At 52.8% G+C, this 27,591-nt stretch overlaps 2 protein-coding genes across 6 annotated transcripts in view; both read right to left on the bottom strand.

Annotated features, from left to right (window-relative positions):
• The window catches only part of ARHGEF10 (Rho guanine nucleotide exchange factor 10), a 59,090-nt gene extending 35,667 nt beyond the window's left edge, over window positions 1–23,423 (bottom strand). For all 4 annotated transcript variants that reach the window (XM_043893418.1, XM_043893421.1, XM_043893419.1 and 1 more), the window contains exons 1-8: window positions 23,305–23,423; window positions 12,090–12,240; window positions 8,158–8,406; window positions 7,325–7,591; window positions 5,834–5,897; window positions 4,282–4,358; window positions 2,481–2,537; window positions 57–220 (exon numbers count right to left, since the gene is read on the bottom strand). In XM_043893418.1, the coding sequence (XP_043749353.1) occupies window positions 57–220; window positions 2,481–2,537; window positions 4,282–4,358; window positions 5,834–5,897; window positions 7,325–7,591; window positions 8,158–8,406; window positions 12,090–12,126 (915 nt within the window). In that variant the 5' untranslated portion in view covers window positions 12,127–12,240; window positions 23,305–23,423. The remainder of the gene's footprint in view (window positions 1–56; window positions 221–2,480; window positions 2,538–4,281; window positions 4,359–5,833; window positions 5,898–7,324; window positions 7,592–8,157; window positions 8,407–12,089; window positions 12,241–23,304) is intronic.
• On the bottom strand, window positions 13,503–26,133 carry LOC122687784. 2 transcript variants are annotated; one of them, XM_043893422.1, is made up of 3 exons: window positions 26,123–26,133; window positions 22,805–22,806; window positions 13,503–21,236 (listed from the first exon to the last, which is right to left on the bottom strand). In XM_043893422.1, exon 3 carries the CDS (start codon window positions 15,411–15,413, stop codon window positions 14,445–14,447), a length of 969 nt encoding a protein of 322 aa, XP_043749357.1. In that variant the 5' UTR covers window positions 15,414–21,236; window positions 22,805–22,806; window positions 26,123–26,133; the 3' UTR covers window positions 13,503–14,444. The 2 variants fall into 2 exon arrangements, with proteins under 2 accessions (XP_043749357.1, XP_043749358.1); XM_043893423.1 differs by lacking the exon at window positions 22,805–22,806 and having other exon boundaries at window positions 13,503–18,982.
• Window positions 26,134–27,591: the final 1,458 nt, after the last annotated feature.

The following is a 27,591-nucleotide window of genomic DNA, read 5'->3' as shown; positions in this document are numbered from 1 at the left end:
CCCGGCCACACGCGCGTGTGAGCACGCTGTCCCCCGGCACGCAGCGGGACACCTGCCTGCTTCCTGTGGTCGCCGCGCAGGAAGGAGCGGGGGACCCCACTCCTGCTCTCAGAGTCGCTCTGCTCCTCGTAGCTCTCGAACTCGCTGGAGCTCCACCCGTACTCCAGAGAGCTGTGGCCGCCTTCATCTCCGTTCTCCACGTCGTCATAAATCATTTCATCTGAGTGCAAAAACGCCAAATGACGATTTAAAACGCAGAGCTCCTGGCTGCTCTGTGTGCGTCTGCCGTGTGAGAGCGTCGCTGAGGGCTGGGGCGGAGATGCCCGGGAAGAGGTTGGAGGAGAAGTGCTGGGGCCTCGGGGGGAGACCCCTGGCAGTGATGGGTGGGGGCAACAAAGCTCTGACAAACCCCAGGCCCATCCACATCCAGAGGACCACTGGTCTATGAGAACCCACCACGATTATACCAAATGATTTCTTGCCCACAGAGAACTCTTGATGAAGGAAAAAATTCTTTAGATAGATATATGGAATATAAACAGATTAGACAGATTGACAGTTCACAGATAATCAAATATGAACGAAAGTGAAGCATATTGCAAACAACTATAAATTCTGCTTTTGTGCTAAAATTAGCCCATAAAACCTACAACCTGTTGCGTGCATGCGTGCTCAGTCACTTCAGTTGTGTCTGACTCTGCAACCCCATGGACTGCAGCCCACCAGGATCCTCTAACCATGGGATCCTCCAGGCAAGAATAATGGAGTTGGTAGCCATGCCCTCCTCCAAGGAATCTTCCTGAACTAGGGATCAAATCTGGGTCTCCTGCTTTGCAGGCAGATTCTTTCCGCTGAACAACTGGGGAAGCCCATAAACTGTTTCTGTATTTAAATGTCTTTATCACATCTGTCATTTCAAAATTAGTGACAAGCACATCTGTTCACACCTCCAGATAGTGACAAAGGCGCTGCCCGCACAGGGGGCACCTGGCCGAACAGAACGGCCGTCACCTCAGCAGGGGCACTGCTGGGCCGCCTGCCACTGGCGTTTGGTTTCTGAGGCCCCAGATCATCTTGTCTGTGCTGGGGGAGGCCTACCAGGGAGGACCAGTTCCCCGAAAATGCATTTCAGACCTGGCTTTACAGAAACCAGCCTTAGTCCCCATGTTGCTTGCAGCAGGTACTTAATAACTGCCCAGGAGCACACTTACTCTAAAGACCCACTGGGTTGTTTATAAAGAGGCTGGAAGGTCTCCCGTCCTGCTGGGTCTTGGGAGGCAGCCTCTGTTAGCTGAGGCTGTAGCAGCTCTGGGGACCTGATCACCTCTAGAGCACTTTGGGGATGAATAAATGAGTCCATGCTTTTAAATAGGAAGTTTGCTGTTGATTTTAAGAATATGTCCTCTATGAGGCTGGGAAGGTTGTCAGGAGTTTTTAATACCAGGCGGCCACTGCATGGCACCAACTGCCTTCTAAACATATGGTTTCTGTCATTCACGTGGTCCCCTGGGAAATGACACCGAAACAGCCAATGTTGGAAGACACCTGAACTCTGGAGACACACCTCCAGGGCTAGGATGGGCTTTGGCTTACTTGCTGGGCGTGAAGGCCTGACCCTTCATCTGGGTCGTTCGGCATCAAGCTTTCCGGGTGCAGGGGCTCCAATTCTGAGCTAACACCCTCCGAGGGTCAGAAGGGGTCCACTAACCCGTCACTGCTCTCTGCTCCCTTCTGTGGGTTCAGCACCCCTTTCCCATGAAATGCAACATGGACTGTTCCTCCAGGCTCTACGGGCGATCAAGCTCCCCAGTCTGTATCTGATGCTGCCTGTGTCTCTCTTAAAGGACAATACTTTGGCCAGATGTGGAAATCTGGGTCAGAACACTGCGTTTTCTTTAGCAGTTTGGGACCATTATCTGCCTGTCCAGAAGTATGCTGTTCTTCCTTAACTGCAGCTCCTCCCAGGTAGCAGCGGCTCCTCCCCCGCTGCAGTTACGAAGGTCACGGTGGGGCTGTGCAGTGGGGCTGTGCTTGGCCGGCTCAGCTGTATGCGCCTCTGCGTGCATTCACACGTGACCCTGCTTTGAATCTGTATTTGCATAATCTGGGAGCTTACGTCTGTAATCCCGGAAAACTCTTAGTAATCCCTCCTTCCATGACCTCCTGTGCGTCACCTGCTACCCCCCCCCCCCCCCCCCCCCCCCCCCGGCCTCCACGCCTTATCTTTCCATTCTATTTTCACATCTTTAACTCCTCCTGCTTCTTTCAGGTAATCCAACCCCCAGGGTTGGGTGTAAACACGCGCACAGGTGTGCACACACAGCGTTCTACCCCACAGCATCAACAAGACATTGAAACCTTACAAAACACACCACAGACGCGCAGGGGCTGTGTGCCTAGGGGCTCCACCTGCCCACTTCCATCCAGCAGGAAGCCGGTAAGCTACAGCCCATTAAACTCAATTTCAGACAAAACCAAACCTGGCTCAGAGTCTGAATTTTCTCTTGGCACGTCATCGTAAATGGCTTCCTCCGGATCTGGAAGGAAAGGAAAGGAGACTTTAAAACTGACCCAGACGCAGGGAGAGCAGTCTGCACTCATGGGCCCATGGCCTCCGGCGAGGCTTCAGCCGGGAGGGCAACTGGCAGGGCCCCACCAGACTGCAGGCATTGTTCTTAGGCCGGAACACTTCCTGCCGAGGGAAGACAGCTCTACGGAGGGGCTGTGAAATATCTCCAGGAAGAGGTTTATGGCCTCCAGGCCAACGTATTCTTTTTTGTTTTGTGTTCAATTACACATCTTTATAAACATTTTTAAGTTATTGCAATTAATGTTTTCTGACATGCAAAACACACAAAGATGGTGTGCAGTCTCAGAAACAAAGGGATAGCTTCACTGCTACTCTGAGTAGGAATCAGCCAACAGCGTCATCTCATTTCCCGCGACTGCAGATGAAAGGCAGCCACGTGCACATAAAAAGATGTATAACGTTTAGGACAAGAACCTCTCAAGCTGTACTACATGGAACATTAGTATCCTAGGAAATTGTTTAAGGTGTTTTCTTTTTTTAAAAAAATTGGGATCCTCCATGGCTGACGTTCCATGTGCCTGACTCAAGGGTCCCACAGGAAAGCAGAGTTTGAAGCTCCTGTGCGTATTTGTGAGAGCTCCACGCTCTGCAGGGAGACCAACCAAACTACAGTACGCTCCATCCTGGAACCCATAAAGGTGACGGTTACTAAGCAACGGGAGACAAAACCAGGTAAATACAGCCCCCCTCTCCTCTGACATGCAGCCACTGTCCCTTCCCACGTTCCCGGGGTGAACGCATGGCCAAGACCTGGCGTATTCTTGTGTTGCTGTCAAACCCCAGGTCAGAGACGCTTGCTGTCCCGAAATAAAATGTTTCAACTGCGACCACAGTATTTCCACTCCTATTAGAGCACGTGAGTGGCTGCTGGCGTACAGACCTCACGTTCGAACAGTTATTCCACTAATGAAAACAACTCACGGGAGAAAAAGTCAGACAGGTTTTACTTTGTAAATAAAGTTGCTTGAGGACAGTGAGATGATAATTTAATCCTGTAATGATCTAGATTTAATAGCCCGCTCACAGAAGCATCTATGTTCGCTGAGCTCGTTTCAACAATATCATAATTAAAACAGAAATGAAACATTCTAGGGGAGAATTTAATAATTAGGAGAATGCTAAGAAGGTTCTACCTTGGGAGTCAATCATATAAGACAATTACACAGAAATTAGTGAGCCAGTGGGCAGTAAAAGGGCTAATTAGAAAGGCAAGATTACTATAAAAAAAAAAAACTAAAAGACAAAAAAAAAAAAAAGACAAGCCTAGCTAAAATTAGTTCTGCTTTCTGCACCACACATGGCATAGAAGGTCTGCCATGTCATGCCATCTGGTCCATGGGCTGGCTTAACCACCCACCACCTCGCTTCAAAATGGTACCATGAGAAAGCACCTCACTGGGGATCACAAGAAAGAATGGCTTGTTAGTGCCACCGTCCCCAAATCTCTGACTGTTATGACAAAAGCCAAGATCAGTACTGGAACAAATCCATCAGCCAGGACGAGGGGATTGCTGAGATGCAGAGAGCAGAGATGATCTGATGGGAGACAAAGCCATGGCTTCGCGGGGCCTGGGGAAGCATCTGCACAGTCAGCGGTGGTCAGTGCTCTAGGAGAATGGACGCAGGACAGGAGGGCAGCAGCAGAGCCGGACGGACACACACCGGCTCCGCGGCCCTGGGGCGGTACTCACTCTCCATCCAGGCTGTATTGGCCGGATCTGCGACCCAGCGGGCCAGGGCGCTGTCCTCCTTCTGGTCTGGATCCTCACTTAAAGAACACACATAAGAACATCAGGATGTTGAGAGCCCCTCACACGTGTCTGGTGGGATGAGAATGGTGCAGCTGTGGTGGAGAAGTTTGGCTCTTCCTCAGAAAGTTAGACACAGGGCTACCAAGTGGCCCAGCGCCTCCGGTCCTAGATGTGCAGCCAGAGAACGTGCAGCCAGAGGACGTGAGGGCAGGGACCTGGCAGACACCTGTACGCAACGTCCACAGCAGCGTTAGCACAGCAGCCGGGAGGTGGGAGGGACCAGTGTCCGCCAGAAGACGAGGAGATAAACAAAATGTGGTATGTGCGCACAATGGAACGGTATCGGGCCTTAAACAGGAAGGAAATTCCAACACACACTACAATATGGATCACCCTTGACACATGATGCCAAGCCACTGAGCCAGACACAGGACAAGTGCTGTACGGTTCAGATCACATGAGTACCCAGGACAGGCACGTTCAGAGACAGAATGTAGAACAGAGGTCTTGCGGGGAGGGGGCACCGTGGGGTACAGCATGAAGGGCAGGGCTTCTGAGCAGGATGATGAAAATGTTGCATAGACAGAGAGCGGTGATGGTTGTACGACTCTGTGAATGAATTTAATGCCACTGGATTTTACACTTTAAAATGGTTAAAAATGGCAAACTTTATGGTATGTATTCTTATTGTACTTTTACAATAAATGATGCAATATACTGAAAACTATAGGATGGTCCACTTTAAATAGGTGAAACGTAGTATGGTATGTGAATTATAACTCAATCGAGTCACTTAAAAGCAAACACACCTACCATGCCCCGAGCACGCTGCCATGCTGGGTGGTAGGTGCTCTAGAACGTGATGAAACCTGGTCTTTGTGTTTGAAGAATTCAGTCTGGTAGCAGAAAGGGACACAGGAGATAACGGTGAGAGCACAAAGCAATCAATCACAATGCAGGTGTGTGCACACAGCTCTGGAAGCACAGAGGAGGACGGTTTCATGAAAGGAAACATTTAAGCTAGGTTTTGGAGGGTGAGTAGGAGTTTGCCTGGAGGCAGGGATTTTCCTAGGAATTTCAAGCAGATGAAGCAGCAAGTGAAGGCAAGCAGCATGAAAGAAAGGCCCATAATCAAATCAGTTTCGAGGATTTCAGATGAAAGCTGGGTCAGACAAAATTAAAAATCCTTTCTTCCCCTTGGGACTCTCGAGAAACTTAACAAGGTCAAGCACATTGTCCAGCTCTATCTGGTCGTGAACCCAGTTTCTCTTTATCCATAAGTGTAAAATTAACATCTGAAAGAGTCCTGGGGTTCAGGAAGACCTGATCTGGGGGTCCCCGGGAGAGAGGGCAGAGGGCACAGAAGGAAGGGTGGGGAGGGGTCTGGGGAGGGGCCTGGTGAGGGGCCTCGGCAGTGAGCTCAGATTCACAGCGCTCGGCATATCAGGGAAGGTCCAGGACTCAGAACACCTGTGGAACACAAACAAGATACCTGTTTGCTGGATCCTCAGAACTCAAGGAATTCAGCTGGCTGTCTTCTGCCACTTCCTGTGTCTCTGCCAGGAGAGGAAAGTTCACACTGTTCACACCTTAAAGACACATCTAGGAACTTGCTTTTTACCCTCTAAATGGTTTTGTACTTTCCTTCCTCATCAGTGAGAGGTTTCTCTTATTGTAAAGTTGATCAACTGACAGATTTAAGCTCTTCAGCCTTTAGATAAAACGTACTCCAAACAGGATGACGATGAAGAGTGACACCCAAAAGCCTCATGAACCAGCCTGAAACACAGTGGTGCCCAAACGAATCAAGCCAGAATCGAAAAGTAACACCACGGGAAGCTGCAGTTATGATTTACTTGAAAATGTGTCCACAGGACAAGCTCGAAAGATTCTCAGGGGAGGAATCCCAAAGCTGGCGACATTTGATAACCAAAACTGCGTGTTCCCCTCAGCTATCTTAACTGGGGAGAAAAAACCGCTTTCCTCAGGCTTCACACACATCTGTCCTGACGGCACGTCTGAGAGGCCACCATCCCCGGGGCTGCTCCTGCTGTCAGGACATGCAGCCCGGGGTGGTCCTCACGCGTGTCCTGGCACGGAACAGGGAAACAGACCCGGTGAGAGGGGGACAGCTCAGCAGAGAGGCCGGCACTGGCCCGTCCTGGACAGAACCCGCTGTGCTCCAAGCCGGACGCATGACTTGGGGGGGCGCCGGGGGAGACGCAGCCGCTGCCCGAGAGCCTCGGCCGGGACAGCGGGGCGCTGCCCCCACAGAACCCCACGGCCTGAGGGCTCACAGACGACAGCCTGAAGCCTGGACGTCCAAGGTCAAGGCACCGGCGTCTGCTTGGGCCCCTTCCGGCTTGCAAACGGTCTTCCCGCCATGCCCTCCAGTGAGGGGAGAGCTGGGGACTCGGCGGGGTGTGTCATCGGGCACTAAACCTACGTGCGGGGCTGCACCCTCAGAACTGCGTCACCTCCTGACACCGTCACCTCAGGGGCCAGGTCTCAACATGTGACTCTGGGGGAGACACAGAGTCTCCCTCTAAACCTGAAAACCCAAGCCCTGCACAACCAGCTGAGGCTGAAGCAACACAGCCAAGGGGCGTCTACAGAGATGACAGACACTGGCTTCGGGAGCCCCGTCCTCAAAGCTACCTGCCGGCTCCGTCCCGCTAAGCAGAGGTGCCGCTGTGCCTCGGGACAGCCTCACAGACCTGGGACCCGTGGGGACCCGGGCCCCCGACAGCCCCGTCACAGGCTCAGTCTCCTGCACCCGCCTGCCGTGCGGCTGCTCCTCAATGAGCCTCCTGGTTCTCCCGGAAGCCAACCTGCACTCCCTGGTTCCATGAACCGGGGCTCCCGCTGGACAGTCTGACAGCAGAGAGCCGGCCGCCCATGAAGGGACGGCACGGGGGCACAGACACACATGATGTGGGCCTCTGAGAGAAGGAGGCGGGGGCGCAGCCTCGGGGCCCCCTACCTGCGGGCTCGGCGGGCGGGGCGGGCAGCACGGGGCTGCTGTAGGCTGGCAGCAGCAGCGGCAGGCTGCAGGGCACGGCGTAGCCGCACGGCACTGGCACGCAGTACCCGCTGGGCACGTGCGGGCCCCCGCCCTCCCCCTCGGCATCCAGGTCTGGGGGCGGCGGCTGGTCTTCCTGCAGGGGCGTGATGTCGATGACGGAGTAGGGGTTGACTCTCGACAGGACCCCGGGTTTCGGTGGTTCCGCTCCCGGTCCTTTTTCACATCCTGAGGATGAAAGGAGACTGTGGTAGACATGCCTGGCCATGCAGGACTTGGCCAACGTGCCCTGCTGGCCCGGGAGGCCCCAGGCCTGGGAGCACCGTGCTTTGGGGCACCCGAGGGGTGAGCGCGACCTTGGGGACCAGGAGCACACAGCCCAGCTGAGCCCAGGGCAGCTCCTCCACTGAGGCGAGTAGCTTAGACGCTGCCAGAAGTGGGGAATCATTAACCACATGGAGAGGTGGTGAAGGTACCAACCAGACCATCGGTCAGTGAATAAAAGTGACCAACTCCACCTCCAAACTTTAAAACACAAATTAAACTTGTATGTTTCATATCAAATAGCATTATTTTGAAATAATACATGTACATAGTGACAAACTATGATGAGGCCATTTTTATTAGGAAAAAAAGTACCTGTTTCCTCCAGAACATAAACAGAAAAGAAGATGGACAAGATTGAAAACCACAGAAAATAGAACAAAGAAGAGAACCTCAGTCAAACTTGAATCAAGTAATTTCTGTTCACAGCACATCAGACACATGATAGATTTTGGACTCCTGCACCCTACCTTCCCCCAGACAGTTCAACCCGCAGGTGGGCTGGCTGGTCCCTGGGTGGTGGCTGGAGGATGCACAAGGTCCCCCGGCGGCGGCGGCAGCGGCGGTGTCGCTGGCAGGAGCGTCTGCCCCAGCGTCCCCTGCCTCAGTGGAGCCCGGAGCCTGCCTGTCGGCCTCTGGCGCTTCATCTCCGCTGTCCAGATCGAGCTGCTCCCCCTCCTCCTCCTCGTTGTTATTACTGTCATACTTGACTTCATTCTCTGAAGGTTAAGGTCACGTAAATCACACTGTTAGTATTTAACACCAGGAGAACGACGTCCTCTCCCCTGAACACACGGCTGGCAGGCAGCAAGCAGTGGGCACCCAGGTGGGCCCTGGAGGTGTGACAGTGCCCCCCCCGGGGGCCCCACCTTTCTACTGGGAAAACTCGGTGCCATCAGGCTTGGGGTATACATCTGGGTTTCCTCTCGGAAGGACCCTCAACTCACAGGCTGGGAAGAAAAAGCAGGAGAGACACAAAGGAAGAGAAAAAGTCCCTGCTACGTTTTAGAGTCTGGTCTTAGAACCGCATGAGTAAAAATCAACTTGGAGTAACACTAAGTAAGCCACCAGGCAAGGAGCAGCCTTCACTTCAGCGGTCCCTATGCGACCAGTGCAACGACTTCGCCTGTTCCGTGCATCTGCCAGGTGTGCACACCATCTCCAGGGTAAAGCTGTGAGTTACCTGTGTCAGCTGGGTTATGCTCTTTTGAAGGGAAAGACAAGAGATGCAAGGATTTGCTGGTACAAGAGTTTTTACATGACTTACAAACAATGAGATCCCTCAAGAAAATAAAAAGTCAGCTGAATCTAAAGGACCAGAACACTGTATCTGCTGTAATCTCAGATCACTAGAAGGTCTTTAAAATTTTTTTAAGGAAAAAAAAAAAGTATATGCTGGAAAATGTGAAAATGTAAAATGTGAAATGGCATTAAAGTCATCTGTGTCTACCTGAGTTTTCTATACATTAAGTATAAAAATACTAAATAAATTGCACTCCAAATACTTTGTTCTAAAAAGAAATGAGTGAAGGGGTCACGGGAGACCCTGAGTCTCAGGTCCCACACTTCAGGTTTTATTCTGACCCCTCCCAGGTTATCTTAGAGCCTATGTAGTTCAATAAATTATAAAACTCTTCTCTTTGTAACAGTCTTCATCAATTTGATTTTAGGTGTGCTTGATCTAATTCTCGAAGCCCAGCAGCTGTACGGTGTGATCCCAAACGAGAAGGCAGACAAAATGCCAGCACGTGGTTCTGACTGGCACTGTCCTGACCCTCCACACTGCCCAGCGTGATCCATGACGTTGCTGAGTCGAACCATCACCTTTGTCAGGGTATTTAACTGGCACGATGTCCCTGTCACGATTATTTGGCAAGTGTGAATTTAAGGAAATGATGACAACTGTACTTGGAAAATGTTCTGGAAAATTTTATTTTTCTGTTGAAGAGATTTCTTGCTCTAAGACGTGTTCACCACTTTATTTCAGTGAATAAACTGAGTGCTTAATGATTTAGCAAAAAAAAAAAAAGGCAAGGAGGCAGGCAGGCAGCAGCAGGGAGAAACGGGGAGGAGAAATCCATCAGGCCCAGCCCATCCATCCCGGCTGCCTGCAGCTCCTGGCAGGCTCCTGGCAGGCGAGGACGGGATGAATGCAGCAGTCAGTCCACACAATGACTGGGAGCCCTGGGAGTCAGGCTGCGCTGGCTGTGGTCCCCACCCCCCGCAGTGCTCCCAGCGGGAGGGTAGGCTGTCCCTCCTCTGAGCAGCTAACCCCAGCACTGCTGACCCATTAGTGGTTTTTAAAGGCTTGTCACAAATTAACACATTAAGGGAAAAGACTAAAAGAATAGTCATTTTTAAGGCCAGAGATCAAAGCTATGTATATTGTTCCTGGATTCTCAGACCATAGCTGATTAAATCCGCAAGCTTAACCCAACATATGATGTTTCTCCTGTTTCAGATGAAGGTTATTTGTTTTTAATTCTTTTTACTGTTATAAAGAAGAAGATCTTTAAGAAGGACCAGGCTGCAAACAGACCCACCAACAAGGAGCTATTCACAGGAGGTGCCCCGCCGCCTCCAGGCTCTGCGTGTCACAGCTGGGAGCAGGTCCCTGGGGGCAGCAGGGTCCCCAGAACAAAGCCACACACCCCCGAAGGCCAGGCCCCTCCCCTGCTGGACACTACCCGCTGTCCTTGCCTCTGGGTGAGCTCACTGCACATCATCAGGCAGTGGACGAGGACTGTCCTGAATCAGCATCGATACGGCGACACTGATGACTTCCTTTCCCTGCCAGGACTCTCTTTTTTTTGTTACTAATTACAGAAAGGTTTTAGTTTCTGGTGGCTTATTGTTGCTGTTCAGTCCCTAAGTTGTGTCCAACTCTTTGCGACCCCATGGACTGCAGCACGCCAGGCTTCCCTATCCTTCATTATCTCCCAGAGTTTGCTCAAATTCATGTCCCCTGTGTCAGTGATGCCATCCAACCATCTCATCCTCTGTCGGCCCCTTCTTCTGCCTTCTATCTTTCCCAGCATCAGGGTCTTTTTAAGTCAGCTCTTCACATCGGCTGCCCAGAGTATTGGAGCTTCAGGTTCAGCATCAGTCCTTCCAATGAGTATTCAGGGTTGATTTCCTTTAGGGTGGACTGGTTTTATCTTGCTGTCCAAGGGACTCTCAAAGTCTCCTGTAGCACCACAGTTCAAAAGCATTTATAATCAATAAATGTTGAGATCTGCATCCTGAGACAACCTGGACCACCTTGTAATAGTGTTTGCATCTGAGACTTGCATCTTCTAATTTGACTCTCTGAGCGCCTCCAGGGGCCCCACCTCTAAGAGTTTTAGGAATATTACCTCCTGAGGTCAGGGCTACTCCAGTTCTGTCATCCCAAGGAGGAGGGAAACTGATGCCAGGAGAGACGCACACATGTTCTCAGTCATCAGCTCGTGTGTCCTGAGGATGATGTTCAAACCCGAGCAGCTGTTTGGGAAACCCTCAAAGCCACACACTTCTCTGCCACACGACTTCCTCCCAAATCCTGCTTCATCCGGGTGATTTGACTTGGCACCTAGGAAGCTTCTAGAGAAGGCCCAGGTCACTGATGGCAGGTAATAGCTGGACATGGATGGAGCTTTCCCACCTGAATACGTAATGACACTACATACAGAACGCTATGCCACCACTGGAAATGACAATGGGAGAGCCTTGGACTGACATGGAAAATAACAAAGTCTTAAGCATGATGTAAAAATGTACAGTCAACAGTTTTAACAATGGATATTCAACAGTTGCTATCATGTAGAAAAGAAATATGAATGAAAAGACAGAAACCTGATCAAAATACAAGTGTCGTAGTGGTGAGGGAAGCATGACCTCGATGATTTCTAGCTCCCTCTTCACATTCAAGGAAATTTTTAGGAGAACAATGTCACTTACAGAATGGGGCAAATCATACCTGAAGTATCACTGAATCATCAAGAAGGGGACTTCCCTGGTGGCCCAGTGGCTCAGACTCCATGCTGCCCATGCAGGAGGTGGAGGTGTGATCCCTGGTCAGGGAACTAGACCCCGCATGCCGCACAGCACAGCCAGTCTGTTAGCCCCATTGCTATCTGTTACAGATGTTAATTACCCAGAAAGTCATGTAAGGATTAGAGTACCATCGTGTTAAGATGTGGCGCCAACATGTTTCAACCCTGGTCTCAACCACGGCGGCCAGCCAGGAAGCAGCCACCAGCCCCAGGAGACGGCACGGGTCAGCAGCCTGCACGCCCGGCGTCCTACGTCCGCACCACCTTCCAGGCTCCCCAGGGAAGCCCCCCAGGTGGACCACGCCTGGAAGAGGGCCCGCACGTGCCCACCCACCCACCTGCCCCGCCGCCCGCGCGCAGCCTGTTACCTTCCCTGGCGGGAGCCGGTGGGCCCAGCTGATCCATGCTGCCACAGCCACCGTGCTCTGGGCTTCAGGGCGTGCGGGGCCGCAGGGAGGAGGCTCGGCGGTCAGGGCCGGGGGGCGGTGCTCCTCGTGCCACTGGGTGTCCGCAGACAGCCTGAGGGGAGGAAAAGGCGGGAGTTCATTGGCGGCTGCAGTGAGGACCGTAACCTCCCGGGAGTAACACTCAGGGCAAAGCGAGGCGGAGAAGAGACCCCTGGCGTCTTGACGGCACCTGGAACCACACGCAGAAGGCACTGGCCGGACCCCTCCCTGCCCGTATGCCAAGTCCCTGCTGAACCTCACACGTGTGTGGACACGAAAGCCCAAGTATTCTTCTTCTTCCTTCAACTAAATCTTTACCAGTTTGGGGTGAAGGGTTAATTTCTGAGGACTGAGGAGGAGGCTAGCTTTGAAGCGAGCGCGTCGGTGAGCCCGCGGGCCTGGGCTGGATCCCAGGTCCTGCTTCATCCTCTTTCTATTTCCTGCCTTCCTGTTTCCTCACGAGGGGTCTGAGACGTGAGCCACACCAGGCAGGCATGGGAGGTCTGGTCCCACGCTCCCGAGGAGCATCCTGTGAGCCAAGGATACTGTTTACGGTGTTGACACCCCAGACACCTGCCTGGACTCCACCAGAACCATTACGGGAAGATAAACTTGACAGACGCACTTTCCTGGTTCTCGAGGTCCCGGACGAGGCCCAGGGAGGGCCCCCACAGGTGCCACACAGAGACACCCTCTGGAAGATGGACCGAGTTCGGTCTCCAAGCCAAGACTCACACGGGCAGACCACAGGGGTCAGGGGACTCGAGGCCTGGAGGAGCTGGGACAGTTAGCAGATGACCTGAGCCTTTCACCCTCAACCCACGAGCAGACACTGGCTTCCGACAGTGAATGTAAAACCACTGCTTCCATATAAAGTCACCAGACCCTCAGCCCACACCTGCCACATCCTGGTCTGCATAGTCACAGCAGGGTAGCACACGGGCACAGAGGTGTGTGCGCACATACATACACGTGCTCACACGTGCACAGAGATGTGTGCACATACATATATGTGTGATCGCACACATGTGCAGAGGTGTATCTGCACACATTCACACAGAGGTGTGTGCCCACATACATAGACATGTGCTCACACACGTGCAGAGCTGTGTACACATACATATATGTGTGCTCGCACATGTGCACAGAGGTGTGTGCACACATTACGCACATGTGTGCTTGCACATGTGCAGAGGTGTGCACACATACATATACACGTGCTCACATGCATGCACACAGAGCTGTGTGCACGCATCACATACATGTGTGCTCGCACATGTGCACAGAGGTGTGCATGCACATGCATATACATGTGCTCACACATGCACAGCGGTGTGTGAACATACATGTGTGTGATCACACATATGCCCAAAGAGGTGTGTGTACACATTACATACTCGTGTGCGTGCACACGTGCACACAGAAGTGTGTGCATGCACACACACATACATGCACACAGAGGCCCAGGAAGCTGCAAGGAGGGAACAGGAGGAAGGCCAGGAGGACTCGCAGTCAGGAGAACACAGAAGGGGGTGATGTCTGCTGATGTATCATCTCCCAAGAAGAAATTTTAAAATGCCTGGAAGGAATCGAGGAAAGAAGAACCTGATGTTCTCAGGGCTCCCGGGGTGATAGGGGCTGCCGTATCACTTCACACCTTCACCATAGGTTGGGGTGGAGACACTGCCTCACTCTCCCAGTGCAAAGCAGCCGAGTCCAGGGCAGTCTGAGGACCCACCCAGGGCCCTGGGGCTGGCATCAGGGCAGAGCAGCCCCCACACACCCCTCTGTGGGACCCTAGCCCCATCGTCCATCAAGCAGACACCACTGGCCCACGGCCAGGCTCACCCAGAGAAGCCAGACGCACAGGCGCACCAGACCTTGGGGTTTTCCAAGTGTTACAGATTCTTCGGGTTTCTCTATCTCATCACTTACTCATCTTAAACCACACTGTACAAACCTCATTAATGCTATTTGTCCTACTTACAATGCATAAGAGAGAGCCAAAGTTACTTCTCTTTTTCCATTCCTAACACGGGACAAAACAAAAGAACATGCCAGTGTTTCTCTTACTCTGGAGCCTGATCCTACTGAACAACCACCGCTCACCTGCTGAGCTCCCAGGACGCCGAGATGCACCGCGTAGCCATCCTAGTCTTCCTGCTGCAGACGAGAGGATGCCCAGGGCTCGTCCCCGGGGCAGAGCTGGCACTGGGACCAGCCCCGGTGCCCTGGTCTGTGTGTGTGACGTGTATGGATTTCAGAAGATCATGATACTCAGGGGCTGTTTACCTCCAAAACCAGCATCGGCGGGCAAGCACCTTCCTGAGAAGGAGACTGTTCAGGAAATGCCCGCACACAGGGCCTGCTTCTGGGTTTGGGGGCCTGGGTGCCCGTGTTCCCTGCTCCGCTCCATGCAGGCACTGCCCCAGGAAGCTCGCTCCCCGACGCTGGGCGGGCGAGAGCCGGGTCTCCTCCCACCTTCTCTGGCCGCCCTGCTGCCTCCGGCCGGTGCCTGCTGCCTCCTGGCTGCCCGCTGGGTTTGTAGACAGTGTTTTCAGGGACAGCGTGGAGCCCGCTTGGCCCACAACCAACCCAGAAATGGAGGACAAGCCTGACTTTCTCACAAGTCCCCCAAGCCCCAGCGGACGAACGGCAGGAGGTAATACCGGTCTGGGCTGCCAGGCCCTGGGGATTATTACTGTCCTTCTCCAGTTTAGGGCTGTGGTTTCCAACAAAAGACGGCACGTGCGGCCTAAGTGGCCACCTGGAGAGACGGGCAGCGCATGGGGTGGGCCCGAGGTGTGGCCAGGACTCTGCTCCAGAGCCTGGGCAGCTATGGAAGTGCCCCGTCACTAGATTTTTTTCCTCACATTTCATGGAAATAGCCTGAGTCTTTGCTCCAGCGAGGTTTCCAGCAGCTGGGCCGTCTCTGCAGATCTGCAGGGAGAGCACCGTGGACGCCCCGAGGGTCTGGGACCTGCTGCCTCTCCCGCGGGTATTTCCCCCGGGGACTCGGGGTCCAGAGAGTGAGGAAGGGGATGCAGTCGCCACCAAGGTCATCCCTGCAGAGAAACAGCACAAGTTCCTGGGGCCAGAGCCAGGACGCGAAGCCTGTCTGGGGAGACCCTGTTCGGGGCTCCCCTCTGGCCCGGGGCCCCGGCGTCCCCGCTGTGAACCGAGATGAAGGGACGCCCCCGTCAGCGGCCGCGGGGCTGGAGGCAGACGGCACTCACCCCCGGGCATCGGTGCTGCCCAGTCACACGAGGTGGGGCACAGATTACAGGCCGAGCCTGTGCCTGACCCACCCAGCTCGGACCCCCCAGAGTCCACCCACCGCAGACTGTGCTGCAGACTGTCGGGGGACCCAGGGTCCCTCACAAGCGCTGGACATCAGCCGTGAGTGGGAGCCAGTGCACCTCAAGCCCGGGGACAGGGCCTGGGGACTCTGGGACACGGAACCCAGATGGCTCACGGCCGCTGGGCCCTTCTCTGTCTAAAACCACAAACTTCCCAGTGAGCTCACGGGAGAAAGGCTCTATCTACCTCCACGCGGAAATCCAGGAGGGAAGAATGAAAAGCTCACATGTCTTGTTGGGAAGGCTCCATGAACTTAACTCTAAGTTAAGTCAAACTCCACAGCAAACCAAACACAAAGCCTTTTCACTGAATGGTTTCATAGATTTTTAAGTAAACGTGATGCTCACAGAAACAAGAATGAAGGAAGGAAGGAGAGTGGAGAGAGGAAGGGGAAAGAAGGAAAAGCAGCTCTTCCCATAAGCCAGGCTGGGAATGCAGCTGCCGGGGTACATCTACTTGGTGACCATCGAATCTGACCTCGGAGGGCACGGGGTGCCAAGCACCCACAAGGCCCCGCTGCGGTGTGTCCTGGGTCACCTGTTTCTCTGCTCACATCAGACTGAGGCCATCCATGGGGCCTGAGTCCACTCACCCCCCCCCCCAAAAAAGAAAAAAGAGTGAATAGAAGCAACTTATTCCATGCGGCAAAGACTGTTAGACAGCAGCCAATTGGCAAATGTTCAGTCTTTTCCAAAGGGTTCTTCGCCCTGGGGATCGACCCCTGAGAACTTGTGGGAGGGGCCCTCACCGGAACCGCAGCCCACACCCTGCCGGCCACACCCGCGCCTCCTGGCTCTGCTGCCCTGGCCTCAAATCCTTACAAACCAACTTCCTCTGCACACTCCCAGGTCCAAATCCACTCACCCTGCAGACTGAGCTCCGTCCTCCCTCCCTGCTGTGTGTCTCTGTATCTCTCCACGTCTCCCCCTCTCTCTGTCCTTGTATCTCGGTGTCTCTGGCCCCGTCTCTGTGTCTCTGGCCCCGTCTCTGTGTCTCTATGTCTCTGGCCCCATCTCTGTGTCCCTGGCCCCGTCTCTGTCTCTGTGTCTCCCCCTCCCCCTCCCCGCCTGCTCTCTGCTCCACCAGCAGGAAGGGACATACCCCTTCCTTGGGAAGCCCGTCCTGGGCGGGGCTGGTGACAGCCAGGGAACCAGACAGGCAGGCAGGGACAGGAGAGGTGGACACTGCCAGGCTGGGGACACCGCTGAGGAACAGGGGCCAGACAGCAGGGGGGGAAGTGGGAGGGACACAAGTTTGGCCGAAAGTCAGGAAATGGAGCCCCGCTGGCGGCCCTGGCCCCCACAGGAGCGCTGACGCCATCTCCATGTCTGCCCGGCCCCTCAGGGCACAGGCTCCAGGACAGAGCTCTGCCAATCCTGTTGACATGGGGGGGTGACAGCTCTACCCCACGGTGTGCTCCTTCCCCGGGGAGTCACCGGAGCCTCCCCAGACACGGTCCCTACAGGCCCCAGGCCGTGACACGCAGGACCACAGGAACCAACCCGTGCGGCTCCGGCTCCGCCCAGGCCGGCATCTGCAGGTTTGCAGGCGTGGAAATGCATTGACTATTCAGCAGGGCCTCCAAATGAGGGTCAGAGCCCATATCCGTAGCTGAGGCGGGGACTGCTTTCAGACACACCGAGGGCGGGGCGGCCCTGGGCGATGCTCCCCACCCTTCCTTGTCCGGCTCACCTCCCCTCAATCCCCTAAACCAGGGCCTGCACGGGACTGGACACGGGGTGCCCCAGACCCAGCGGGCCCTGCCCCACATATAGTCCAGACTTGCAGCCCAAACGTCCCCTCTATGAGCTCCTGAAGCCCACCTGCCTCCAGGCACAAACACGGGTGTCCAAGACCACGCAGTCCAGCCGGAGAGCCTCCTCTCAGAACCATCTAGACACACGACCCCTTCCTTTCAGAACTCACCAAGGACAAAGTTAATTCTGCCTTTACTTGGCCATGTCTGGGAGGAGGGGAGCAGGGAGACGGGGAGGAGGCCGGAGACGCACCCTCACCCGCCCCTCCTCTCGGGACCCACACGCCCAGCAATTTCTTGCATAAAGTAAATTCCAGCTCTCAAAAGTCACCCTGACAGACACGGCATCCCGCCTTGGGAAGAAGGAATTCGGGGAAACCCTGGGCTGACACCCAAGCCCCCGCCTTCCTTACACGGGCACCTGCTGCCCGCCTGTGGGCCCTGCCTGAGGGGTCACGCTGCAGCATAAGTGCACCCTTATTTATGGGAAATGCAAGTAACTCCTCATGCAGAGCAGGAAGGGCGCTGCGTACATGTGTGCATACATCAGGCAGACGCAGGCGAAGCCACTGTCCCCCGAGACTGGAGCCTTTCATCACGTGTCCAGGCAGTGGCCCGGCCCGGTGTAGGGAGGCCTGGCCCCACCTGGTCCCTCCCTATGGATGCCCACCCACCCGACACCGACTCGGACCACCCTGCAGACCGCGGGGGTGCCAGGGGAGCACCTTGCTGTGAAGCCCAGGACGCCCTCAGCCACCTGGCCTCCCCGGGGTCCCCACCCCCGCCCACACACAGGGGAGATGGGCGCCAGGGTCCCCTGCCCTCCTGTCGGCCCAGACGGGATGCAGGGACGCACACCTTGAAAATAATCTCTCCCCCTCAACTACCTGTGATTCACACCCTAAACACTCCTGCCATCTGGCAAACGCTGAACCTTTCATTCCTTCCTATTAAATCACCAGGAGCAGCGTGTGTCTAAATGCTTTTCCAGAACAGAGGCCAGCGGCAGGTCCAGCGGGTTTCCACCAGGCCCCGATCAGTTCTGGACCCGAGGCGGGACTCTATCCTCGGGTCTGATTTTTAGTTCCAAAAGAAAAGTGACCAAATCCATGCCCCCCGGGACAAGAACTCTGACACAAGGCTTGGCCCTGGCACTGTCTGGGAGAAGGGCCCGCAGGCTGAGTCCCCAGCCACACAAGCAACATCCAATTCAGCTTCTCTGATGGACAGAACCAGGGCTGCCCACTGGCCACTGCCCAGTCCAGGGCTTGAGAACAAAGCGTGCATTGATGTCTTATCAGTTTCACAGCGAGCAGGCCGCTGGGGCCAGGGGCCAAGGCCACGTCCCCCAGAGGGAGCTGACGGCCGCACCATCCTGAGCTCCAGCCCCACGCTTGGCCTCCCAGCATCTCGGCCAGGCTCAGACCTGCACACACAGGGACTGAAGAGACACGCCGAATTCCTTCCATCAGAGCTCAGCACTCCTCACCCAGAAGCAGACTCTGGCTCCTGACTTGGGATCACGTCTAACTCTGGAAATCCTGGGCTGTTTCTACAATGGCCCACATAGGCGTCCCATCCCCACCGCTAGGCAAATGCCTGCACTTCCAAGCCCTTGCATGCCACTGCTGAAGCAAGGCAGAGCCGGCCCGAGGGGCAGAGCACCCTCCTGACTCCCTGCGCTGGAAACCCCGACACCCTCCTGGGTCCAAGGCTTCCTGGGCTTCCCCCGTGGCTCAGCGGGTAAAGAACCCGCCTGCAGTGCAGGAGACCCAGGTTTAATCCCTGGGTCAGGAAGATCCCCTGGAGGAGGGAATGGCAACCCACTCCAGTATTCTGGCCTAGAGAATCCCATGGACAGAGGAGTCTGGTGGGCTACAGTCCATGGGGTCGCAAACAGTTGGACACAATCTTGCAACTGAACAATAACACCCACCAAGGACTTCCAGCCCCAGTGGAGACAGACATGGACCTCTGCTCCGACCATTTCAGCTCAACACTCTCAAGCTCCTCCAAGTCAGTCACCACCAAGACCCCTTCAGAGAAAGAACGTGAATAACAGAATAAAATACCGCGTGTGTGTGTGCACGGCGCACTTCTATTAAAACTCCTCAGCCTGTCCTGTACGGTCAGATCCTGGTCTCCACACAGATGAGAAATGACTCAAGTTCAAAGTTCACATCTGTTTGACTTTGAAGCCTAAAGGTCCACAATGCTTTCTTTCAACAACAACAACAAAAAAGATGTCCACTTGTCAGGTACTGGTTCCCCGCAAACTGCCCGTCTCCAACCCAAGAATCAAGAGCGAAGCCTCAGTCCAGGAAGCAAAGCCCCCGCCCCCAGGACCCCGACCTCCTCGCGCGTGGAGAAGGCCTTGGCTTCGCATAGGTACCAGTGTGCAGACTGTTTGGGCACCCTCACTGATTCCTTTTGTTTTCTTCATAAAATGCCCAGTTCAGGAGTCCCAAGCGACTCACCGAGTCAAGGTCTTGGAGCCTCACCTGGGCCACCGGCCAGTGGCCCCCTGGGGAAGGCTGGCTCAGCCATCCTCCTAGGAGCACTGAGGTCTCCCCTCGCCCCCGCGGGCCTCGTCCCCACTCCCTTTCACAAGGGCACCGGGAGGTTGCAGCAACCTCTGACACCACACTTACTTTAAAAAGCAATTTCTAGTATCAGAAAGTGGCTCCTGGAAGAGAAACACTAAACCTAAAACAAAAACTCCAAAAAATCTTTTAAAAAATCTTTTGAACATTGCTTAATGGAACCATAAAACATCAACAACTCACAGAAAGCACTCTCTACTAGCAGGTACACATTACTTTCCCGACATAAAGAAGAACAGGAAATGAAAGAATAACAGCAGGGCCTGTGACTGGTCATTATTATAATCAAAGTTTTGAAAAGGCACACAAAGACACAAAGATGTAAAGAAGCAAAAACCAACTTCAAGGCCTGGCTCTCTGAAGTCTGAGCTGGGAAGGAGCCCCAGTGAGGGGTGTGTCCTGGGGGGGGCGGTGCTGGTGGCGGGTCAGGGGTCCCGTGCCAGCTCTCCTGAGCCTCACTCTCACAGCCATCATGGTCAGAGAAGGGCCCGAGCTCCCACTGCTGGCCCCGCCCCACACCCCCAGATCCGATGCCCCTCTGTACTGCTAAGCCCCACAACTTCCCAAACTACATTTCCAGCAGGCATAACTGAGGGAGCCATAGTCCTGTCCCATAAATGTTTAATGCCTGTGATCCCCTCCTGTCTCGTTTCACTCCACTCCCTCTCTACCCGGGCAAGCTATGAGTAACATGTGAAACAAACACCAACATGGCCGGAGTACCTCAAGATCTGGATTTTCATTGCAACCTTTCTATCACGCCTCATGCAATAAGAATACTGTACTATCCGATATGGGTCTTTAATTTATAGTGACACAGCCACACTCACGGCATTTTCATTTTGCTCTCATGCAGAACATTCTTGGTTTATAATACATTTCCACAACTTGCCTTTCAGCAATTTCCTAAGTGAGTAAACTGAGGTTCTACGGGGGACGTGACTCTTCCAGGGTCGGGTGAGCATTTCCAGAACTCAGCCCAGGGTCCGAATGCCACCAGAAGACCTCAATCTCCAAGAATCTCCAAAGAGAAGTTTCTAACCTTCTAACCTCACCAGAAAAACATCAGAGAACACGCAGCACATCAAAATATCAAGAAGACAAATTCAGTAAAACAAAGTCAAGCTTGACTGTAATAGATTAAAAAAGTTATTTTTAATAACTCTGGATTTTACCTCATCCCTAAATGTCTATAACTGCTTTGATAATACCTGGCCCGAGAGAGAGAGAGGGATACTCATCAATTATTTCAGGAAACCATGGGAGTCTACACCTGACTATGAACAGCCACACAGCCACCTAACTGCAGATGCTGTTGTTGTAACAACAGTCACTAAGTCATGTCCAACTCTTTGCAACCCCATGGATTGCAGCAAGCCAGGCTTCCCTGTCCTTCACCATCTCCTGGAGTTGGCTCAAATTCATGTCCATTGAGTTGGTGATGCCATCCAACCATCTCATCCCGTCATCCCCTTCTCCTTCTGCCTTCAATCTTTCCCAGCATCAGGTTCTTTTCCAGTGAGTCAGTTCTTTGCATCAAGTGGCCAAAGGACTGGACCTTCAGCTTCAGCATTAGTCCTTCCAATGAACCCCCAGGACTGATCTCCTTTAGGATAGACTGGTTGGATCTCCTTGCAGTCCAAGGGACTCTCAAAAGTCTTCTCCAACACCACAGTTCAAAAGCATCAATTCTTTGGCACTCAGCCTTCTTTATGGTCTGACTGTCACATCCATACATGACTACTGGAAAACCACAGCTTTGACTACACAGAGATTTGTCAGCAAAGTAATGTCTCTGCTTTTTAATATGCTGTCTAGGTTGGTCATAGCTTTTTTACCAAGGAGTAAGTGTCTTTTAATTTCATGGCTGCAGACGCCATCTGTAGTGATTTTGGAGCCCCCAAAAATAAAGTCTGTCACTGTTTCCATTGTTTCCCCATCTATTTGCCATGAAGTGATGGGACCAGATGCCATGATCTTACTTTTCTGATTGCTGAGTTTTAAGTCAGCTTTTTCACTCTCTTCTTTCAACTTTCATCAAGAGGCTCTTTAGTTCCTCTTGCTTTCTGCCATAAGGGTGGTGCCATCTGCATATCTGAAATTATTGATATTTCAATAACTGAAATATTGGGCTGCAGATGGAGTCACTTAACCAAACCATACCCCAGGGCCAATCAAGTAAACATGGTGAGAGCTTAAGGGATACATTATATCAATATATTAATATTACACAGAGTATATCTCATTTTTCCTTTATTAAAAAGGTTATTTCCTTGAGAACATGTTCAAAATACATATTTTAAGCGACGAACAGTAAAAAAGTTATTCTTTGCAATGTTCTACCTGGAACTCTTGTTACTATTAAGTTACTATTAAGTAACTCTTGCATAAGATCCAGGACATTGGCAGCTACTTTATTTTGACTTTGTGGCTCAACCAAAGAAAAGCTAAAAATCCACTGCAGTTTGAGTTCATAAGAATTTTCACCCCCAGTAATTGAAATGTAAATATTACATTGCACCAAGTATGTCTGTTGCTTTCTCAGAATGTTCACATCCTGTTAAAAGCTGAAACATTTACTCAGATTTCTACCTTCAAACTGATGGTCTTCCAGAGGGGAAGTGTGGTCAGGTAGGGATGAGGAATCACCTGTCCCGGCTGGCAGCGCACCTGTTTGTCTCCCAGCCATGCGAGACGGGAGGCGGGGTTTCTAAAGTAGCAATTACCTTCACCCTAACGTGGGCCAAGGAGAAGGAAATGGCAACCCACTCCAGTATTCTTGCCTGGAGAATCCCAGGGACTGAGGAGCATGGTGGGCTGCCGTCTATGGGGTCGCACAGAATCGGACACGACTGAAGCGACTTAGCAGCAGCAGCAAAGTGGGCCAAGGACTTTTGCCTTTATAGGAAAATACAAACGACTGTTGCTGACCTAAACACCCCAACTGGCCACTCCTCAAGGGACTTCACTGGGGCCCGGTTCATCCAGACCCCAGGCCGGGCCCGGGGTGCCTCCTGCATCTCCTGACGGCTGGTGGGTCTCGATCCGTTGCCGTTATCCCGGGACTCGCGATAAGTGGGGCGTTTCCAGGGCCTCAGCTCCGCCACCTGCACTGTCCACGCCCGGGGCGGCGTGCGCCCCGAGCGGCCCTCGCACCGTCCCCCAAAATCTGGGGTGGGCGGGCAGCTCGGACTGCAAGGTGTGGTGGGATCCGCCAGTTCGAGGGAACTGGGCAGAAGGGAAGCTTCCCAAGTTAAAAAGGAAACTCCGAAGCTCCGCGATAGGTGGGCTTGCGGGCGGCGCCCTTCAAGGACCCCCACCCCACCCCCGCCCGCTCTCATCCCGCAGAACCCCAGCCGCCCCCCGCCCCCGCCCGCACTCAAGCCACGGGACCCAGTCCTCCCCGACCCGCACTCACCCTGCAGCCGGGACTGGACCCCAGCCCGCCGTCCCTCCGACGACCCCTCTCCCAGCCCCGAGTCCGCCGCCCTGGGATGCGCCCTGGCCCCGCCCACAGGGAGGTCGGCCCGCCCGAACGCCGTGATTGGCCTAATTTCGCAGCGCCGGGAGCCCATTGGCTGCTGCGCCTGCCCGTTCCTCGGTCTTGCCCCGCCCCCGCGCCCGCGCATTCCTGCGGAGCCACGTGGCCGCGCGCCCCCTCCTTCTGCCCAACGCCCGGCTCGGCTGCGCACGCGTGGTCTCCCGGCGCCGGGCGCGCAGGCTTCCCGGACCCCCGGACCTTCGGACCCTCGTCTCTCCCCGCAGAGCCCTCGGGCAAGGCACGCGTGGGCAGGGTCCTCCGGCCTATCTCTCCCCCAGCTCCCCCACCCCCTCCCTTTCCCCAGAGCTTCCACCCCTTCCCTTTGCTGGCTGGCCCTGCCTGCAGGGGCGTTCCTGGCTCCTCGGGAGGTCAGCTGCCTCAGACCCGCCAAGTCTTGGAGGTTTGGAAAAGCAAAGACTTCTCACATTTCCGAGGCAGTTTTTAAAGCTTGCCTTTTACTAAAAAGTTCTCATATTCACCTTCACTTTACCGGTGAACATGGGTTAGAATTCACTACCCTGTAAGAGCCAAAAAGTAATGACTTAAGAGGCAGAGGGTAACCCTGCGGTGTCACCCTTTGAATGGACAGTGCTAACCGGGCCTAAGGGAAACTGTGAGCCACTCAGTCGTGTCAAACTCTTTGCGACCCCGTGGGCTGTAGCCCCCCAGGCTCCTCTGTCCGTGAGATTTCCCAGGCAAGAATACTGGAGTGGGTAGCCATTCCCTTCTCTAGGGGGATCTTCCCGACCCATGGACCGAACCCCGATCTCTTGCTTTGCAGGCAGAATCTTTAGGGTCTGAGCCTAAAAAGCATCCTACTGTGAGCTCATTTGAGGTGAAAATCTGCATATATGCTTGGTTCCTCACAAACGCGCCTTAGGATGAAAAAGAATTCCCTAATGTGTTGTTGGAATTATTTGCAAGGGGCATTTCTTCGTTTTATAATTTTAAAAAGGAAGCATATTATTGCTGTAATTTCTGCTGTAGGACAAAATGCCAGAGAAGAATACAAACCAAAATGACAGTTATAGAATGTTGCCTGTTACCTGGTCAACACTAAATAGTGAGTCACACCCTGTGTGACTCCTGTCCAAACCTCTCAATCATAGAAGTAATTTAATTCAGAATTTTAGAAATTCCAGGCATCATAAAGATCTAGGGTGCCATCCACTAGATTTGTAGAAGGGAGACAATAATATAATTAAATGTCACAAAGCTAATTTAAACATCAAATGACTCTAAAGCCACCATGCTCTGTAAAAGTTCTTTCCCTGCAAATTGTAGCTCATGTAACTCACAGCTACCATATAAAGAATACAATGATTGGGGAGAAATAGTAGTAGGTAAGGTATTATTTTGGGGTCTCCCAGGTGGTGCTAGTGGTAAAGAATCCACCTGCCAAAGCAGGAGATATAAGAGATGTGGTTTCAATCCTTGGGTCTCAAAGATCCCTAGAGGAGGACATGGCCACCCACTTCAGTAGTCTTGCCTGGAGAAGCCCATGGACAGAGGAGCCTGGTGGGCTTCAGTCCACAGGGTCTCAAAGGGTCGGACTTGACTGAAGCAACTTAGCACACACACACACACGTGCACAAGGTAATATTTTAGCAATCTGTATTATTAGAGATTACTAATTTTATGGGAAAAATTGAGCTGTTTTAGAGCACTCTGGAAAGATACTAGAGCCTGAATCAATTGAAAAAGATACTTCCTTTTTAATGGCTGAGTAATATTCCATGGTGTATATGTACCATAGCTTCCTTATCCATTCGTCTGCTGATGGGCATCGAGGTTGCTTCCATGTCCTGGCAATTATAAACAGTGCTGCGATGAATGAGACAAGTGCTCAGGGCTGGTGCACTGGGAAGACACAGAGGGATGGGATGGAGAGGGAGGCAGGAGGGGGGATCGGGATGGGGAACACATGCAAATCCATGGCTGATTCATGTCAATGTATGGCAAAAACCACTACAATATTGTAAAGTAATTAGCCTCCAACTAATAAAAATAAATGAAAAAAAAAAAGATACTTCCTCTCAGTGACTTTAATGTTATTGGAAAAATTATTTTGGGTCTCTTTTCCTAGGACTCTTTGAATAGCTTATTCAAAGATCTCTTACCCAATTTTCCTAGTAACCATGGTGGACAGAGATAGAAAGCCCAAGTGAATTAGCGCTAGTTCACTACCCAACAAGAAGATCCTGATATGTGTTTTCTGATCTAGTGGGGCAGAAATAAGAAAGAAGTTATACTGTGCATGGATGAAACAAAGGATTTGGGGATCCTCTTTTGGTCTGTAACACTAGTAAAATCCTGTGTGAATTACACAAGTCTCTGAACTTCCCTCTCATCCTCTAGAAAATGTGATTAATAGTGTCCACATCATAGATAAGAAACTTGAAAGGGAGAACCACACAGAGAACACTGTGATGTCCAGGAAGAGTAGATGCTCACTAGGTCATAATTTTCAGGAGCAAGAAAACATATTGAACCACTGTTTCTAATAGATGGCTCACAAGTTCATTTTTAAAAACTTAAGGAAGTTCAAGAGGCTGCCATTGTCATCATTTTTCACTCAGAAATCATGTTATTTCAGATCAATGGGGACAATACAGTAGCAGCACTGTAACTAGAAGCATGGAATGAAGCGCCCCATCTCCACAACGGCCCTATTAACCCCTAAGCTCAGGGTCACTGGGAAGAGCATGCCCCAGGGGGCAGGGTGGGGTGCTGGGGCAGAACAAGCTCTAACTCAGGCCTCCAGTCCTATCTGGGCTAGTGTTCTTCAGATACATAACCGTTTTCTGTAAGCCCTTTTGTGGAAGAGGATGAAAGATGAGAATTTCCATTGCAATTCTGCCTTTGGCTATTATATGCATATTTGGAGAGAGAAGCTGGGAGAGACTGATTATGAGGAACTGGCTCACACAGGTGTGAAGGCTGAGAAGCACCACGATGCTGCCATCTGACTCCGGAGAGCCAGGGAACTGCGGGAGCCGATGACGTGAATCCCAGTCTGAGGACAGGAGCAGATGATGTGAGATGACCCAGCTCACCAAAGGAGGGGCTCCTCCTTCTTCCATCTTGTTACAGTCAACCTTCAGTTGACTGGACCACCCCCACCCACATGAGTGGGGGCAGTTTATTGAGTCCACTGACTCAAAGCACAATCTCCTCTGGAAGCACCTGGAAGTAATGTTCAATCTGGGTAACCCATGGCCGTCAGTTGCCCCATAAAATGAACTGTCACAACTGCACATTGCTGATGTGAATGTAGAATGGTACAGCCACTCAGAACATTTGTTCTGCAGTTTCTTGTAGGACAGGCTCAGCAACCCTGCTCTTAGATATGTCCTCAAGGAACCTGAAAACATAAGTCCATAAAAAGACCATTGCAAGAGTTTTTGATTCATAACATTTCAAACTGTTCCAAACAGTGCATAGTTCAAAACTGGGAACAATTCAAATTCCATCAAGGGGTGAGTGTATCGACCAAGTGTGGTACACTTGTCCACACAGTAGAACACTGTGTGTAACAAAAAATAACAGTAACAAGAAGGAATAAACTACACTCAGTAGCTGAGATGAACCTCAAAACCATTGCACTGTATGAAAAAAACAAAAAACAAAACAGACCTGGAGCAAACTCTCTGCCCAAAACTGTGTGTCCCTTTCTGCATAAACGACCACCAGTGTCTGGGGGTGCACTCCCTCAGCCCAAGCCCCAGGGCCTGGACCAGAGTGGCTTTGGTGTTAGGGTCCCAGCACCTGTGCCCAGGGCCTCCTCCCTCACTGAGCCACACTCCCCTCCTGGGCTTGCCTGAAGCGTCTCTGCTTCCCACCCTGCCCCCACCCATATCCCCTGCGATGGTTGGCAGGCCAAGGGGACGTGGGGGTGGTGGGGTGCAGGGGGAAGCAAAGCCCAGGAAGCAGAGAGGAGGCAGAAGCACCCGGGGAGATAAGTGAGGCGGGGTCACGCGGCTGCTGTTTCTGGTGGTCACTGGAATCTGGAGGGGGAGAAGGAATCATTGTTCCAGGCAGGAGACAGGACTCTTTTGTTCCCAGAGCTCTTGCAACAAGGACTAAGCTGTTTTCTGGCTTTGCTGTGTCTCCAGCGGGGGAGGTGAAGGGCAGGCTGGGAGCAGGGAAGGCCGGCCCCCCAGC

The sequence above is a fragment of the Cervus elaphus genome, chromosome 32 (assembly GCF_910594005.1).
Source record: "Cervus elaphus chromosome 32, mCerEla1.1, whole genome shotgun sequence".
Classification (NCBI taxonomy): Eukaryota; Metazoa; Chordata; class Mammalia; order Artiodactyla; family Cervidae; genus Cervus; species Cervus elaphus.
The sequence above is the reverse complement of the archived record's forward strand: the minus strand, read 5'-3'. Positions and strand labels throughout refer to the sequence as shown.

What these genes read in the sequence shown, in the direction of transcription:
- LOC122687784 (XM_043893422.1), bottom strand. Translation starts at nt 15,413, where the DNA reads ATGCCCGGGGGTGAGTGCCGTCTGCCTCCAGCCCCGCGGCCGCTGACG.